Source organism: Mesoplodon mirus (assembly GCF_964341445.2).
Source record: "Mesoplodon mirus genome assembly, chromosome: 6".
Classification (NCBI taxonomy): domain Eukaryota; kingdom Metazoa; phylum Chordata; class Mammalia; order Artiodactyla; family Ziphiidae; genus Mesoplodon; species Mesoplodon mirus.
The window spans coordinates 118,420,382-118,437,991 of NC_138982.1; the positions used below are offsets into that span (position 1 = coordinate 118,420,382).

Consider the following 17,610-nt stretch of genomic DNA (forward strand, 5'->3'; position numbering starts at 1 on the left):
TACAAATATTATTTTTGGTTACCTCCATATTATCTTTCTTAAGATGCATCTGAAATTCTCAACACCACTCATCTTGGATGTTAGAAAAGATTGGCATCCCTAAGTAGTTTTTCCTTTCACATCTCTCTTGTGGAATTTACACTTTCATAAATCTCATCTTTTGCCTTTCTCAATTTATATCAAGTCTGTAATCACATATCTCTCCCCACTCCTCAGATCCCATAGACCTTACACACAACTAAACTGCATGTTAAACATCTATGTGTGTCTCATTCTCCCCTTGTTGACTTCTGTGAAGAGTCCTTCACAAATAATACATTTCCCTGTCTGGATTCAATTTGTTTATGGTATCTCAACTGAGTAAAATGTTGCTCCTTTCCAAGCCCAGTACAAGCCTCTTGACCCTTTGATTTAGGTATAAATATTAGCTACTATCAACTGAGTCCTGATGCCATTTCATTTAATCTTCCCAACAGTCTTTGCACAGCAGACCTCGATAACCTTGTTTACAAATGGGTATATTCAGTATGCAAAGAATCACTTGGAGGAAAAGAGATGAGTAGGGTCTGAAACCAATACAGAATTGGAATTTGCGCATTAAAGAGGGTAAGGAGTTTGCCCAATCTCACTTTGCTAGTGATGTCAGTGTTGGCATTACACCCAGCTCTATAAGAACCAGCTTTGAGAGTGTGAGCCTGAAGTGGGCTAGCAGGGAGGTGTACCTGGGTGAATAAGGACTGTCTGGAAGACAAGTCACCTTCAGGCCACCTCAAAACTCTGATTTAATGATGGGATCAAAAACACTGGAATCCACTATTGCTGAAATTTCTGACATTGAGAAACTAGTTCGTGGATTGGTTTTATTTCTCCCAAAATGTGGGGTTTAGGCCCAGCTCCAATGTATCTGTATATGTAGGTACATTTAGAAAAAAATCTGGTCACACTTTTACCCTTTAAAATTGAAAAAAATGTCACTGCTGACTACCTCTCATTGATAGTAAGTAACACTCATTTGAGAAGACTTTTCCCTCAACATTATCTGCCTTCTGTATCTTCCCTAGAATGACAGTTAAAGTATAACCCAAATAATAGCCTTGTAATTACTACAGAAAAAAAAATCAGCTATGCTAAAATGAAACTAGATTTTTTACTTGCTATTATTATAGCATATATGTGTAGAATATCAAAATAATAATTTGCACTCATCCAACTTCTTTCACTCTATGTCTCAAATCCCTGAGTGCAAGGGGTCTCATTAAGTTTACCAAACCAATTTAACTCTAACATGTTCTTGAACCTTCTCTCCAAATCCACTGAGGTTTTCCTGTTCACAAATGCTGGACACCATCTTCTGAAATTCTGAGCACTCTGCAGATATGTTTGACCTTCTGCAGATAAAAACTCCTTACTTAAATATTTAGCTATGTACTAAAATAGGCAAAACTACCTAAATAAAAAAGAAAAACATTACTATGTATATAAACCAAAATCAATACATGCATTCACAAACACTCACACACACATAATAACTGAGTTTATGTACAATTGCATTAATATAGGGACAGTTAGAAGAATGAGAAGAAAAGTTTTATCTAGATCTATGGTAACAAAGTCCATTGGTTTCTAAAACTCCATTCATTTAGTCAGCAAATGTTACTCAAATATTTATTGAGTGCCTATAATATTCTAGAGATTAGGGTGGATACAAAGATGAATTACTTATAGCAAATAAACTAACGTCCAACTCATCCCACTACAGTGTGGAGTGTGGTAAGCTCCATGAAGACAGGAGCAGTGCATGTATTGTTTAGCTCTGAGTCCCCAGTCTAATATTGTACTGGCACACAGTGACACCAACATATATTTGATGCCTATACAATGAAAGAATAATGCCCTTAAGTGATCTAGAAGTTCAAAGGAAGGAACTTCCTGTCTGGCATGACCCAGGAAGGCTTTCTAGAGGACAAAGTATTTGATCTGAGTCTGAAGAGATAGGATGATGTTTTTAAAGGAAAGAATAATATACCAGGCAGATAAGTAACTTATGTTCAAGTTGAAAAAAATTAGACACTTTTATATCTTAGGATATTTGTGTTACTTAATTTTAGTTTCTCAATTACCTCATGAGTTTAATATTACTATTTTACTATTGAGAAAATTGAAACTAAAAAGTTTCAATAATTTGCCCAAGCTAAACAAATAGGTTGGATTCAAGCCCAGATTTGTCTAACTCCAAATCCATACTCTTTCTCTTGTGCCTTATAGCCTTAGGACCTAGCTTAGTATATGGAAAACACTATAATATATTAGCTAAAATCAGGATCCCTAGTCTAGTTTCTAGATCTTGGCTCCATTTCTTATTAGATCTGTGATGTTGTACCTGTTACTTTTTTGTACCTCATTTTTCTCAATTGTAAAATAGGAAGCAATTAATAGTAGAATAACACTTCCTACATTATAAGGTTGTTGTGAGATTTAAATGAAATGATACATGTGAAGTGCTTAAAAGAATAGCATGCACAAAGAAAATGCTCATTTAAATTAGCTATTATTTGTCAGTGAAACTGCAAGACAACAGCAATAATTTAGACAATTCAATGCACATCTTCTTGATCTGAATCAACATCCATTGTGTTCCTTTAGTTAAAAAGAAATCCCTGGAAAATATTATGCAGTAGTTTATTCAAACACAAGGAACATGTCCAATAGTAACATGATAACAGAAGTCACAAGAGCTGCATTTCTTTTGGGAAAGACAGCTCTAGCTCTGGTAACTTTCCAGAGACTCATAAATTTGACTGATTAGCACGTTTGCTATCTGTTTCTTTCCTGCTAGTACAAACAACCAGATAAGATGATACATTTCCGTAGTTTACGAACTTACCCATGAGTGTGGGAGATCCATATCTGTACAAGAAGACTTGAGATGTGGGTGGTGAGTGCAGTGGAAACAGTTGTCCCAGGGTCCAACCCGGTCAATTTGGAAATCAACGTATGTCCACAGCGGGTTTTCTGGAAAAGGCTTCCAGCTGTTCCACATCTGAACTTCACCTCCACTGTGGGATAATATTTTGGCCAAGCTGCATCCAGTTGAAGTATTGGATCTAACCAGTGATGCAGAAATAGAATCCAATCTAATTTCCATTTCTTCCTTCCTCCTTGTACTAACATTATTAACTCTCTTTTCTTGGGATTTGGCTAATTTCATACAGGAAATCAATGTTTCATCTTCATCTTCTGAATGGTAAAAAAAAATAAGAGGTAAGTCTGTCTAATAATTTTGCACATGTAGAAATTATCACTATTATAATTCCCTTTATATAATAGAAATGAATGAACATCACAGGCTAAACCAGGAAGTCATATAATTTCACAAAATAATTTTACAATAGCATTTCTTTAAAGGATAAGTCTTTGATATATTAAGTGACTGGTTTTGTAAAAACAGATTCACCTAAAAATTTTTGAAGGCATATATAATGATTAAAGCCAGTTTGACTGGAATGACTGGAAGCCACATGCAAATAGTGTACTGAAGGACACTGTAGAAAAAATACAAATTAAAAAAATTCTCCACATGTTATAAGCATGATATGGTATGTTTCTATTATTAAATATTTTTAATTTTTGAGGTCATGTGTATAAGAGAGTATCATAAAGAAGCACATCAAATCTTTGCCTTACTTAAAAGAATGAAATCTCAGTAGAGATTTTTGGAAATTATTTTGGTATCCTAAAATTCTCTATTTTAGTATCAATCTGCAAAGAGATTTATGCATGTGGTATGTCTCATGGTGAAATATTTTGGAAAAGTAAGAACAAGACTGGGAAAACAAAAGAAAAAGGTACATCTTTGGTCCTATAAAGTTGATTAGTGAGACCTATATTTGCATGTAGTGTAGGGTCTGATTAAATTTCTGTTAATATATAAAACATTTATAGAAAATAGAAACATATATTACCCTTAGTAAATTGTGCCATATGGTCAAATCTATTTAAGTTCAAATGCTTAGCTGGTATAAACAAAAGATTATGATTAATAGTGCATTCTTGTACGTAAATGAAAATCAAAGTTGCATGTCATCATCTGCCAATTAGCTGCACTCACATCAAAACTGAATCATACTGTTTTATACGGCCAAGGAATGGGAACAGTGGACAATGCTGACCCTTATTTTCTTGTTGAGCTTTACCCATAGCTTTCTCTTACTCTTCCTCTGAGTCTGGCTCTGAAGGAAAGGGGAAATGGAATGTCACGGATGAAATTCAGGAACAGTGTAAGGATACTTGTCTCACAAATAACTTGGCAAAAAAACCCAAAAAAACTCAACGTTTAATGATTACTTTAAGGCCTTATCAAAATGTCCTTCATTAATATACACTACCCCAATTCTTCCTCAAAACGTTTTTATCAGCTCATTGAGTTCTTACTTACGGAGATTTATTGATGTAGGTTTCATCTCATTCAGACTCGGCACCCTGGCTTTCTTGGTCCAAACCAGTTTCTGTAGTCTCTTTAAGGTGCCCACGGATTCCATGGGGTCATCACCTGATTTTATGGCCTAGCACAAACACAGCTCGGGGTAAAGACAAATCATTCTCCACAAAAAATTAAATATAAAATGTGTCAAGATCATAAACATAGTAAAATTAAATAATATGACCTGGACCTGTAGCCTGAGACAATTTAAGCAATAACTTAAAAGCACACCACCTTTTGCAGGTTCAAATTTGTAAAGTATATTACAGCTGGCCAGTCATAACGAGATGGAGCATTTTTTAAGCATTTTTTTTTCTTTTTACTTCAAAATGCAGCAAAATGGATTGGATCCAGAGCAATCTATAAATGAGGCACCCCTGCTCAAGGTGAAATGGTGGACAGGAAAAAGTCCTTTGCAGCATAACGTAGATGGAGCAAGAAACTGAAAGTTGCTACTTGCGTGTGTTAAAATAGACTGATAGTGTTAAAAAAAAAAAAGCAGAATACAATTTTCTTTATTTTCCTTTTGGAAACTTCTGGTAAAACAGCATTTTAGGGGCTTCTCTGGTGGCGCAGTGGTTGAGAATCTGCCTGCTAATGCAGGGGACACGGGTTCAAGCCCTGGTCTGGGAGGATCCCACATGCCGCGGAGCAACTAGGCCCGTGAGCCACAACTACTGAGCCTGTGCTCCACAACAGGAGAGGCCGCGATAGTGAGAGGCCCGCGCACTGCGATGAAGAGTGGCCCCCGCTCGCCACAACTAGAGAAAGCCCTCGCACAGAAACGAAGACCCAACACAGCAATAATAAATTAATAAACTCCTTCCCCCAACATAAAAAAAGCCTTTAAAACAACAACAACAACAAAACCCAGCATTTTATTTCAAGTATAGAATATTTTCAAACAATATACTTTTCTTTAAATAGCCTCTTGCTTTCTAAAAGATACACACTGAGAAAAGCAAAAACACAGCCACAACATTCTATATTATGTTTTAGTACATAGTCATTAGTATTTAGTCATTGGTTTATTGTGGCAAAAAAAAAATATCGATAAAAGAATTAACATTGCTTTAATGACTCAAAGTTTTTTTTGGAAGATACAGAAATATTTCTCACTAGCTTAATGTTGACAAATTTGTATTTATATTGCTTTTACTTATTATTTTTAAGATATGATTCTGTTAAAAGATTTCAAAATATTTTGGAAATTAATAGTTTATGTGCTAAATGTTATTCTAATTGGTAAGATAGCTGTATTCTGTTGTATTAACAAGATAAGAAGTTATGCATAGAGGAATACTTCTTTTTCATCCAGAAAACTCAGAATTCAGAAATACTTCTCTTCCTGTTTCTGCCTCATTCTTTCCATTGAACAGCTGATAAATGACATCAAAATAGATACTGCAATTTTTAAAAGGTGAATGATTTGCTTCCTCATTAATGTTTGAATGAGACGTATTTATAACAGTGCTTTCCAATCCTTTGACAAAGACTGTAAGCCCAAAGAAATATTTGGAAGAAAAGGATCTCTGGCATGCAAACGTTTCTAATTATTATATTTAGTTCTTATTCTTGGTCTTTAAGAATGACTTTGAACAAACAACATAAACTTGATGTTCTGTCTGCATAATAATACCCAAATAAGAAATGGGATGTTTTGTCAGAGCAAGCCATACCTGTTTGCATTAAATAAATGGAAAAATACTGAAATCATTTTAATCTTACAGAGAGGACTGTGATGAGATTTTCTTAGATATGCAAAATTTTACTCTTTTTCCAAAAGTCATGCTTAGCTCACCACGATTTCTATTGCTATTTATTTTTGTATTATTTTCACCAGTATTCCTTTTCAGTACTTTCTAAGTTACTCAGCTTTACAGGTCTATTACAACTCAAGAAGAGTGATTTTCTAATCTTTAGCCCCTTCCAGAAATAATGAGCTGGCATTGCACAACCATTGAGCACAGTATTTTTTGTTGTTGTGCTTCTTTTCTTATGGCAACTTCTTCATCTTACAGACAAAGCTTAATTGCTCCATTGAAACACTGGCAGCAAAAGTAACCTTCTCTTTCCCCCTTCTTTGTGAAAAAGACTTTCACTTGATTTGGGGAAAGATGTTAGATCCAGGGTAACTGAATTTCTTATTAACTATTTGCCCCTAGGAGGAAGGGAAACTTTTGAATAGTGTCTAAATTCAAATGTGTGGTTCCATGGCCCAGAGGTGGTAAAACAAACTGGCCCCGCATTATTTTGTTCACACTCTATTATAGCCTTTTTAAGACACAGTATTGTTAACTTTTATATCTTTATTCACTTACTCATATTTGAATTATTAGAGATCAGTCTATTGCATTTATTCATTTTTGAATCTGATATGCCTAGGATTGTGCATGGCTTAATAAATGCTTGCTGAATGTAAATATACTCTTGGCTTCATACTTATGTTTTATCTACCAAATGGATTACTCGTAGTAAATTGTTTATATTAGGCTGGCTACTTTTTAATAGCAATGTACTTCTGGAAAACTTTCTCTTGTTATTAGATTGTATATACCTGATGCATGAAAATTAGGTTAATATTATTATAAGAGGTATAGAATCATTAAGATTTTCTATTAAAAATAAATCTAGAATATTTTAAAATAATAGTGTTATTCACTACAATCCTCTAATCTGTTACCTGTATATTTAGACTGAATTTGATTAAAATTTCTGTAATGTGCCTTTGAATTTCTAGATATTTTCTAAGAAGACCGACCTGTAAATTAAACTTACCATTCAACCAATCAACGAACTTTTATTGAGCACCTACTATATGCCAAACACTATCACACTTTCTGGGAATACGGCATTGAGCAAGTAAGATGAGATCCCTGCTTTCATAGTCTACATTCTAGAGAGAAGTGACATACCATTAACATATAAACAAGTACATGAACAATAAAATGTGGCATAAGAAGTGCTGTGCTAAGAATTCACAGGGTGATGGTATGGGAATGGGGGTGTTACTAATTTACATTAGGTTATCAGAAGGGTTTCACTGAGGATACTGAAACTGAGGCTTGAATGACAAGAAGGAACCAGACATATGAAAATTTGGAGATCGTTTTGGATTCAGTGGATGGTCAGGAAGAACATCTCAACTGAAACTTTGATGGAAAAGAGCAAGCTAGGCAAATAGCAGAGGGAAGAGAATTCCTGGAAGAGGATACAGCCTGTGCAAAGGTTCTAAACCTGGAATTCTTGGGAGAATTCTTACTGTATAACTAAGGAAGAGAAAGAAGGGAAGAGTGGCATGAGATGAGGCCGGAGACTTAACTAGGAGTCTTCAAGGAAGATTTTTTAAAGCAGGCTGAGGAATATATATTTTATTCTAACCAGAGGAGTGACACAACTTGGTTTACATTTTTATTCATCTTCCCTCTTCATTGAATTTTGATCATCTTCCTTTTTAAAGGACTTTCCCCAATAGCCTTCAAACGTGCTCTGATCTCATCCATCTTTAATTCACAATCTTTTATTTACCACTCTTTCTACTTCCTTTCCCAGGCATGCTTCTCAAAAAAGTTAACTGTATATGCTCCCTTTAACTTAATCTTTTTAATTTCTCATCCTTTCAACCCGTCTCATGTACTCATCAATCAGCTTTTGTCTCTACTATTCCATTTAAATTGCTTTTGTGGTGCAATGAACTCCACAAACTCCATTACTACTTGATATTCAGCAATATTGACCATGATGACCTTTAAGAAATACTTTATTTTCTTGGTTTCTGTGACTCCATGTTCCTGTTTTTTCCTTTCACCTTTTTTGGCTGTTTTTTCTCTAACTCCTATATGCTGACACCTCCTTTTCTCTCAAAATTAAATGCTTAAATTCATTTAGAACTATCTCTGGGCCTTTATATAATATTGCCATCATTTTTTTTTCTCATCTACACACACACACACACACACAGATATACACACACACAGATACACACACACACACAGCTTTTAATACCACTTATATGCTGATGATTTCCAATTTATTTCTCTAAGGCTTTCTTCAGAGCTTCAGACTCACCTCTCCCACTGTCTATTTAAAATGATTTATAAGCCTGATCAAGAGTGACCTCTAGCCAACCCCCCCAGACATGTTTCTCATCTGGTCTTCTTCAACTCACTGAATGCCATCTTCATCCACCCTCCTGCATATCCCATAAATCAGATTATCACCTTTGCCATTTACCTCTCTTTTGTTTACTTATATTTATCCCATTACCGAGTTTGGTTTATTCTCCAATATGTGTCTTGACGTGTTTCTTTTTTACCATTTCCATTGTTATCACCCTAGTTTAATTTTCTTTCATTGAAACTATTGCCAAGTCCCCAATTGGTTTTCTTTTAGTTTTTGTACTCCTTTAGTTGATTTGTAATGTAAGGTTAGTGTTCTCTTTGAAAGATGTAAATCTGGTGATATTACTATCTCTTAAATTACTGCAGAAATCCCAAGTATTCTTTTAATAAAATCCAAAACTTAACTGGGTCTATAAGGCCCACTTCTCTAGGGTCCCCAATGGCTCACAAGGTGCAGGCCTCTAGTTTCCTAATCTCTGTAACTCTCCTTTCTTAGGGTTTTTGTATATGCTGCTCCATCTGCCTGGAATGCTTATTCTCATTCTCTTGACCTGGTTAATTCCTTCCGACTCACCCCTGGAGCCTCAGTCTAATGTCATTTTTTTCAGGCAGATCGTTCCTGACTCCCAAGTCCAAATTAGGTCTGCATTCTTTTACGGTCTTGTCTTTCACTGCAATTTCAGATTTACATTTTTGTGTCATCATTGGTTAAATGTCTTTCTTCTCCAATAGGCTCTAAACTGAAGGAAGGTAGGAACCATACCCTTCTATATAGGTATCATGCAGTATCCTTAGTATCTGTAACATTGTTGACAGTTAGTACTCCATATGAATTAGTTAAAATAATAATATGAGGGCTTCCTTGGTGGTGCAGTGTTTGAGAGTCCGCCTGCCGATGCAGGGGACACGGGTTCATATCCCGGTCCGGGAAGATCCCACATACCACGGAGCGGCTAGGCCCGTGAGCCATAGCCGCTGAGCCTGCGCAACCAGAGCCTGTGCTCCGCAACGGGAGAGGCCACAACAGTGAGAGGCCCGCGTACCAGAAAAAAAAAAAATGTAATGATGCAAAAAACAGGATTAAGAATTGAGAAATGAGAGGAAATTTAAAAATTATTGTATTTTGCTTACTTATTGTTTTCCTTCATCAAAATGGTAATTATATGTGAATATAAATTAAATATTTTCATACAAATATTTAATATGTATATACTATATTTTTATGTATAAATGTGCATATCTTTTAGTTCGCTTGGCTCACATTCCTTAAATAATGTAAAAATTTTGTTGCAAGTGTTGGATTAAATACACCTCATTTTCTGACACTTTGCTTGACTATTAGGATGATAGAACAATTTTTAGAAAATAGCACCAATGAATTATTGAACTGCATTAGTCCTACAATCATATTTTATGAGCCAGAATGGAAATTACTGGACTTCTAGTCTACCACCCTATTTAAAAAAAGAGAAAACCCAGAGAAGATAAGTGGCTTATCCAGGGAAAGATAATTCATTAATAACAGAGCTAGGATGAGAATCAAGTATTCTGACTTTTTTTTTTTTTTTTTTTTTTTGCGGTACACGGGCCTCTCACTGTTGTGGCCTCTCCCGTTACGGAGCACAGGCTCTGGACGCGCAGGCTCAGCAGCCATGGCTCACGGTCCCAGCTGCTGTGCGGCATGGGGGATCTTCCCGGACCGGGGCACGAACCCATGTCCCCTGCATCGGCAGGCAGACTCTCAACCACTGCGCCACCAGGGAAGCCCAAGTGTTCTGACTTTTAATCCAATATTCTTTCTCACAAGATTTTTAGGAACCAACTAATTATCTAGTTACTAGTTATCTGGTATTGATGGTCAAATTAAGACCAACCAAACTCAGGGTTTTGATTTATAAGTTAAATATGGTTCTCCAATATAGAGGATAAGTATCAGGTATATAGATTTATAGGCCTATCTTAATATATATATAATATATAATATATACTCATATATGTCTTTATATATAATACATATGAATATTTAATATCACATATATTTATACATGTGTTCTCTTTCATATATGTATTTCACTACCAGGGAATTTAAATCTCTTCTACTTTTATCCTCTTCTTTTTACACAGGAGAAACTGAGGCTTATGGAGACTAAGTAAATGTAAATCATCTAACTGTATGAACTGTGATTTATTTATGCTACTAATGAAAAGGAAGTTGGAAAGTAACATGATAGACCTTGAATGAAGTAAAATATTTTCCCTTTGTTCTTTTTTTGTTCTTAATTTCTGATTTAGAAAAATTTTCCTCTCTAGTGATCTCTTTAGCAAGTATTCAAATAGAAAAAAACAGATCACCTGACATCTATATCACATAATTTCTTCAACAGAGGAAATAGAGGTTTTTAAAAAGTTATTATCTTGGTTTATTTTAAAAGGAAGCTGTAATGAACACCCTGAAGTGAAACTTCAAGTAGTTTCATGTATTTTGCATTGACAATTTCTCTGAACCTTGTAGTCTTTTGACTCTTCACTTATTTACTCAAATTTTGCCAATTCTTAGGGCTTTAGAAATGATTTTTTTAATGCACACAATACACTGTTAAGTGGAAAATCAGAATGCAAATTTGTATAAACACCCCTCTAAGTACCTTCTTTCTTCTTTATCTACTCAGCATTTTCCAAGTTTTCTACAATGAAGACATATTACTTCTATAATTGGGAGAAACTCTATAATTTAAAAGATGTATTAAGAATATAGGTTTGTTTTAATCAAATCTATTTCCGCCAAAACTGTATCTCCATTCTCTTTTACGTGAAAGTGATTACTCTCTACTTATGACCTAAAACATACTCTAAAAAGATAATTTGTAAGGTCACAATGATCAATTAACATTTAGTAACTCAATGGACAGTAATAAAACCAAGAGGATTATGAACTAGAATCAATCAATGCAAACAAGTTTCATCTCAGAGGCTTATTTTACTGCTTTCTTTGGAACTACAACTAGCTAAAAAGACAATTTGAAAATAATTCATTTACACAAGAAATATTGATTGAAGAAATAACTGGTGGAAAAATTGCCATGTTGATGTTATATGTACTTACATAAGTATAATTACAAAATGTATTATTTTTGTGATAGAAATTGAAATGAAATGAAGACTGTATCAGCACTTAAAATAGGATTGGGCACAATAAAAAAAAAGTCATTGAATGAATAGGCAGGTGCATACACTAATTAATGAAATAGAATATATTCTCCTAGAAGCCTTATAAGATATTTACTTATTCGTTCAACGCATATTTACTGAGCACCTAACCTCTGGGAGATGCAAAAGAGAATAAGACATTTTGTCTGCCTTGTGATGCTCATTGCTTAATATGAGTGATTTTAAAAAACAGTCACCTAAGTTTCTGTGTCCATCCCCTCCACTGAAAGGTGAGCTCTTTAGGGTTCCATAGCTGTTTTGCACATCTCAACCCTGGTCTCTAACATGCTCAATAAATATATGGGAACTGAACAGTTGGTGAAAAATACATCTGGAGGAAAAGGTGAATGTGTGTCATACGAGAAATACAAATAAAATGTGATGGTTATTCACAGGAAAGACTGCACCAAGTAAGGTGGGGAAAGGAAATGCATTTGTCTAGAGGATTAGCAGGCATTCGAACAGCTAAGCAATGTAATTTAGCATGTCTAATAAAGCCCTTTATGTAACAGGCTTATCCCACTATATAAATACAAATCACCCACTCAAGTTCTAACACAGATTTCTGGCTCCTTCTCCTCCCTCTCAAGCAGATTTTGGGGTGCATAATTCTGGCCTTGAAATAATGTGTCACCTAGGCTCTATTTTCCAAGACGCAAGGAAGATACAAGTTCACAGCCATCTCTCCCCATTTCTGTATGAGTAGCCAAGACTGCTCTTTGCTCATTGACTCGTAGGTTGCGGTCTATCTTTTAACGTGGAGACGCTGCCAAGCCAGCTGGAAGCTGCCAGGATTACACAAGTCAGAGATGCAAATGAGGTTGTGTTGGTTTAAGGGGAAAGGCTGCAGAAGCAATATCTTTCCTACTTCCACGTAATATCCTCTGCTTTGAAATTTTGAAGAAGTTTCTGGAACAGTTCATAAGCACATTTCTTTTTGGGGGTGGGGTGCAGTCTCTAGCTGACCCAAAAATGTGAATGATAGAAATTTAAGAGCCAGTATATAAATTAATTAATTTTTATTAAGCACCTGTTGGATTCCTAGCAATATAAGGGGCTATGGGTATAGTAAATTACATAGAAAAAATACAACCCTTATATCTAGGAGTTATAATTTAACATATACAATAAATAAATGAAAAGTGTCAGGAAAACCTGGTTTAATAGAACCAGCCTTGGACTGCAGATAAGTGCTCTGTTGTGATGCTCTGCTTTGTGACTAGCCATGTGCACTTGAGCAAGCCACTTTCACTTCCCTATGTGTCTCCAAAATGAGGAGTTGGATCATAGGAATGCGTTGCTGCTCAAATAAGTTTAGGGACATTACATTATATATGTATCCCTTTTGCTACCTTATATAAACTCTTGGACCTCAGAAGAGTATCAAAGAAAAAGTGGGAATCAGCTACTATTAATCACAGATTATTAGCATTTGAAAAAGCCTTTGTATTCATCTAGTCCAACACCTTAACGGTGAGAAAAGAGGCACAGAAATATGAATTTCATAGCCTAAGAACACAGTCAGTGGTAGCTCCAGGTCCTTCGATCCAGTTCTTTTGATTATGTTCTAATTAAGTTTTCTCTTAGTCTTCCCAAACGCATAGTCTTATTTTCATCGGGGAAGTCCTTCTAGTATTCATTGAGATTCAGCTGTTTTTTTCCCCACAGCTCTTTGATATTTTAACTAGTCATTAAAAACTCAGAAGGCATGGAAACTAGCAAAGGTAGGGTACAGTAATTTTTCAGGGAATAGAAGTAATATTTAAATAGTACCTTTCCATCACCTCTTTCTACCTAGCATAGCTATCATTCCTTTGGCAAAAAAGTACTGTTGAGAAGAAAACTATAGGAACTTAGATGTTAACATGTTAATTATCTTTGGGAAGAGCAGGCCGTAAATGGAGATATCTTGAAACTATTATATTTGTACCTACATAAAGAAAATGATTTGTTATAGTGGTTATTTGCCACTGATTCTGCAAATTTATATTACATCTTGGGAAATAATAATCAAATAAAGTTGTATAATTTAGCTTATAGTGTTCCCAAAAGCCAATCTGGAAAAAGAACTGCAAAGAGGATTTACAGTCTATTCAAGCCCATAATACTAGAAGACTTGCTGCTGTACATGAGTGTCCTGGAAATTTTTCCATACCTGCTAAAACATGTCCTTTCCCTGAACCTCTGTTTAGCAATAGCTCAACAAGGAAAGGAAGGTGGTTGACGTGATGTGAGGATTTCAATGTCATAAGAGAGAGTTGTCACACAAAGGTGATACGCTTTATAACACTAAAAAATTTTCCATGACTCAGGAGAAATTGCTAAATTTTAGGGAAAATTATTTTACATTAAAAACTCATCCTTCTTTGAAGGAAATTCTTCTCTTGGGTCAGGAACTTTCTCAATAAGGACAAGTCTTTTTATGCTCTCTAAAAACACTTCCATGTGGCAGCTGAAAACAAATGTAACAAAGAACTATAGAAAACAATGCTCATGGCATTAAAATTATTGGGAAAGAGATGGAGAAACCACTTAAATAGGATACAGTAAGCTTAATATGTCTTTGAGAGTGAGAAGAACTTCAACATTCAAATGTCACCCTTTTTAATATTAAAAAAAGAAAACAAGATTGATGTTGACATTCTTTAAAACAAACAAAAACAAAACTGTACGAAGATACCAGAATAACGGGGAAAGGATTCATTTCCTCAACCAAAATTATCACATTATCAAAGTACAGTGATTAATGTTTCATCGGTAACTTGATCTTTACATACATGTATACAAAGATGAATACGTATGTGCATGTATGTACATATAGTATATATACATTATATGTATAGTGAATTCACTCCCCATCCCTCACTTACTCAAGTCCCAACACATGGTCCAAAGCCCAGAAGAAGTTTGGTAGAAAGAAAGTTAGGGTCAGAAAAGTGGTTTATGAAGCCGTCTATTCCTTCTTCCCTTAAGGTCCTCCATCATTGGGTAGATAATGAGTATCCCTCTTGAAACTCTGATGGAGTTTAAACTCAAGCTAAATATACTTTTGGAGTTGGGTCATATCTGGTGTCATAGTGTTAGGGGACTGAAACCACCTGCCCTGGCCAGGCACCGTAGTAACCACTTGCATGTGTTATCTTACAACAGGAGGTCCTGGTAAGGAATGTGGAACTAACAAGCTACCATCAATGGGATGAATTTGGGAAAGGTCAAAAGGAGAGAGGAGACTCTAGTCCATATGTCCTACCAACTTCCCAGAATCTGTATCACTGGAATCCATCTTGGCTGAGTGATGCTCACGCCACCAGGAAGGACCTTGGGTCAGAGTGATTGGCCAGAGACAACCTGGAAACTAATCCAATTACCATAAAACCCGAGACTGCAAGCCATGTGGTAGAGAGTTCTCCTGGGTTCCTTACCCTGCTGTTCTCTGCCCGGGCGCCCCTTCCCAATAAAGTCTCTTGTTTTGTCAGCATGTGTGTCTCCTCGGGCAATTCATTTCTGAGTGTTAGACAAGAGTCACCCTTGGGCTCTGGAAGAGGTCCCCCTTCCTGCAACAATAGCACAGGATATTTTTATTATGTCTGGTTCCTGTCAATGTAACGTCCTTACTGTCAACTTCTACTCTTTTGAAAAATCCAAGTACCTGGCATTAAACACAGTTTCTACCCAGGGCACCACAAGCCTGAAGAAAACCAGCACTAAATGGAGTTTATAATAGAAAACAGACACGAATTTCAACTTTTATTCTGAGGGGAAGTCTTACAATGGGATTAAGAAGAGTTTAGGGAAAGCACATAAATGTTCATTGAATATCTTCTAGGGGTAGTATACATATGCTGTTTTGTTTAATATTTATAACAATCATAAGAAGTTTTTCTTAACATTATTTTACACATAATGAAATTGAGGCACAGAGAGTTTAAACAAGTCCAAAGTCAAGAGTTATGACTCATATAAAGGTAAAGCAAGTTTGGTTACTTTATAGTAACCAAAGCTAGGCAGAAGTCCAACAAGTTCTAGACCAAAACCAAGAGGCAAAATGTAGAAACTGACAGAGTAGCTGAAGTGATGGAAACTAGTACTGAGTGATTGGATTTCATTTTGCCATTGAGTGTAGCATGTGGATTTTTAAAGAATTAGGCCCACATTTTCAGGCTTGTGTTCCCTTTTAAAGATATCAACTAGTTTGGCACAGTTTAAGTTACCAGAATATGTTTGCTAGTCATTTTTTAAATTATATAATTCTTTTAAAAATCAGAATAATACTGGAACTTCCCTGGTGGTGCAGTGGTTAGGAATCTGCCTGCCAATGCAGGTGACACGGGTTCGAGCCCTGGTCTGGGAAGATCCCACATGCATAGAGCGGCTGAGCCCATGCACCACAACTACTAAGCCTGTGCTCTAGAGCCCGTGAGCCACAACTCCTGAAGCCCTCGTGCCTAGAGGCAGTGCTCCACAGTAAGAGAATGAGACGCCATAATGAGATGCCCAGGCACCGCAATGAAGAGTAGCCCCCATTCACTGCAACTAGAGAAAGCTGCATGTAGCAACGAAGACCCAATGCAGCCAAAAATAAATTAATTAATTAATTTTTTAAAAATGAGGATAATACTGAGAAATACCCAAATAATTCCTATCAACCTTTTAAGATGATCAAGAGGTGAAAATGCCCACAGATATTTAGAATTAGAACTTGGCTAGATAATACAGCTCATTCATAAAATTCATTTGTTACTACGAGCCATTTTCTTTTCTATGAATAAACTAAAAGTTAAAATGAAGGTTGCTTAAGCTCTTTTCCTTGCTTTAAAAGGGAATATAGATAGATAGATAGATAGAGTATAACTTTGGATACTGAAATAAGATCTAGTCTGATTTTAACTTCATTTCACCAGAGACAAAAATGTACATTACATAACATTCAATGTTTTTTTAATATCAATTAAAGCCACTCTTTAAAGTCTTATAGTTAAAAAAAAAAGAGGTTACATTCTATTCTAGCTACCAAATAGAGTTCCACTTCTCTCTGTTTGTGAAATGAGTTATAATCTTGGTCTTGGGATGCAGGAATCCTCCACCTGTAGCCTCAAAATATTATTAGGTAGCTCTGGTGGTTTTAAAATATACTCACAAATTGTTTTATACTACTCTCTTCAAAAGATGGGTCATAAGGCCCCTCCCCTTAGTATGAGCTGGATTTAATAACTTGCCTTTAACAAATAAAATAAGCTGGAAGTGATGGTATATGACTTCTGAGACTAGATCTTAGAAGGCATTTTGGTTTCCTTCTTACTCTGTGTCTTGGACAACTCACTCTGGGAGAAGCCAAATTCCATGCTGCGAGGACACTCAAGCAGCCCCATGCGAAGTCCAACATGGTGAGAGACTGATGCCTCCAAACAGCTCCTCCCACAAGGAGCTGAGGCCTCCTGGCTGTGGCCATGAGAGGGAGTTTGGAAGCAGTTCTTTCAGCTTAGGCAGCCTTCATATGCCATTTTAATTACAACTTCATGAGAGACCCTGAACTAGAATCAGCCAGCTTTACCACTGCCAAACTCCTAACTCACAGAAGCTGTGGCATAATAAACGTTTGCTGTTTTAAGCCCTTAAATTTAGGGGTAATTTGTTATGTAGCAACAGATAATATAGTAGCTAAAGTTATATAATGGAGAAGAAAGTACTTGAAAATAAGAACAATGCACAACATCATTAGTTCATCCTTAAGTGATCACATCACACGTAAAGACTATTTTTTAGTTGACACTTTCAGGAGCTATTTAAATAATCTGTCATTTT

General features: G+C 35.8%; 1 protein-coding gene across 1 annotated transcript in view; it reads right to left on the reverse strand.

Moving 5' to 3' along the window:
* Positions 1 to 17,610, reverse strand: part of SAMSN1 (SAM domain, SH3 domain and nuclear localization signals 1) — a 394,513-nt gene that overhangs the window by 81,743 nt on the left and 295,160 nt on the right. Inside the window, exons 9-10 of the mRNA XM_082624481.1 lie at positions 4,436 to 4,562; positions 2,885 to 3,237 (exon numbers count right to left, since the gene is read on the reverse strand). Of these exons, the coding sequence (XP_082480607.1) occupies positions 2,885 to 3,237; positions 4,436 to 4,562 (480 nt within the window). The remainder of the gene's footprint in view (positions 1 to 2,884; positions 3,238 to 4,435; positions 4,563 to 17,610) is intronic.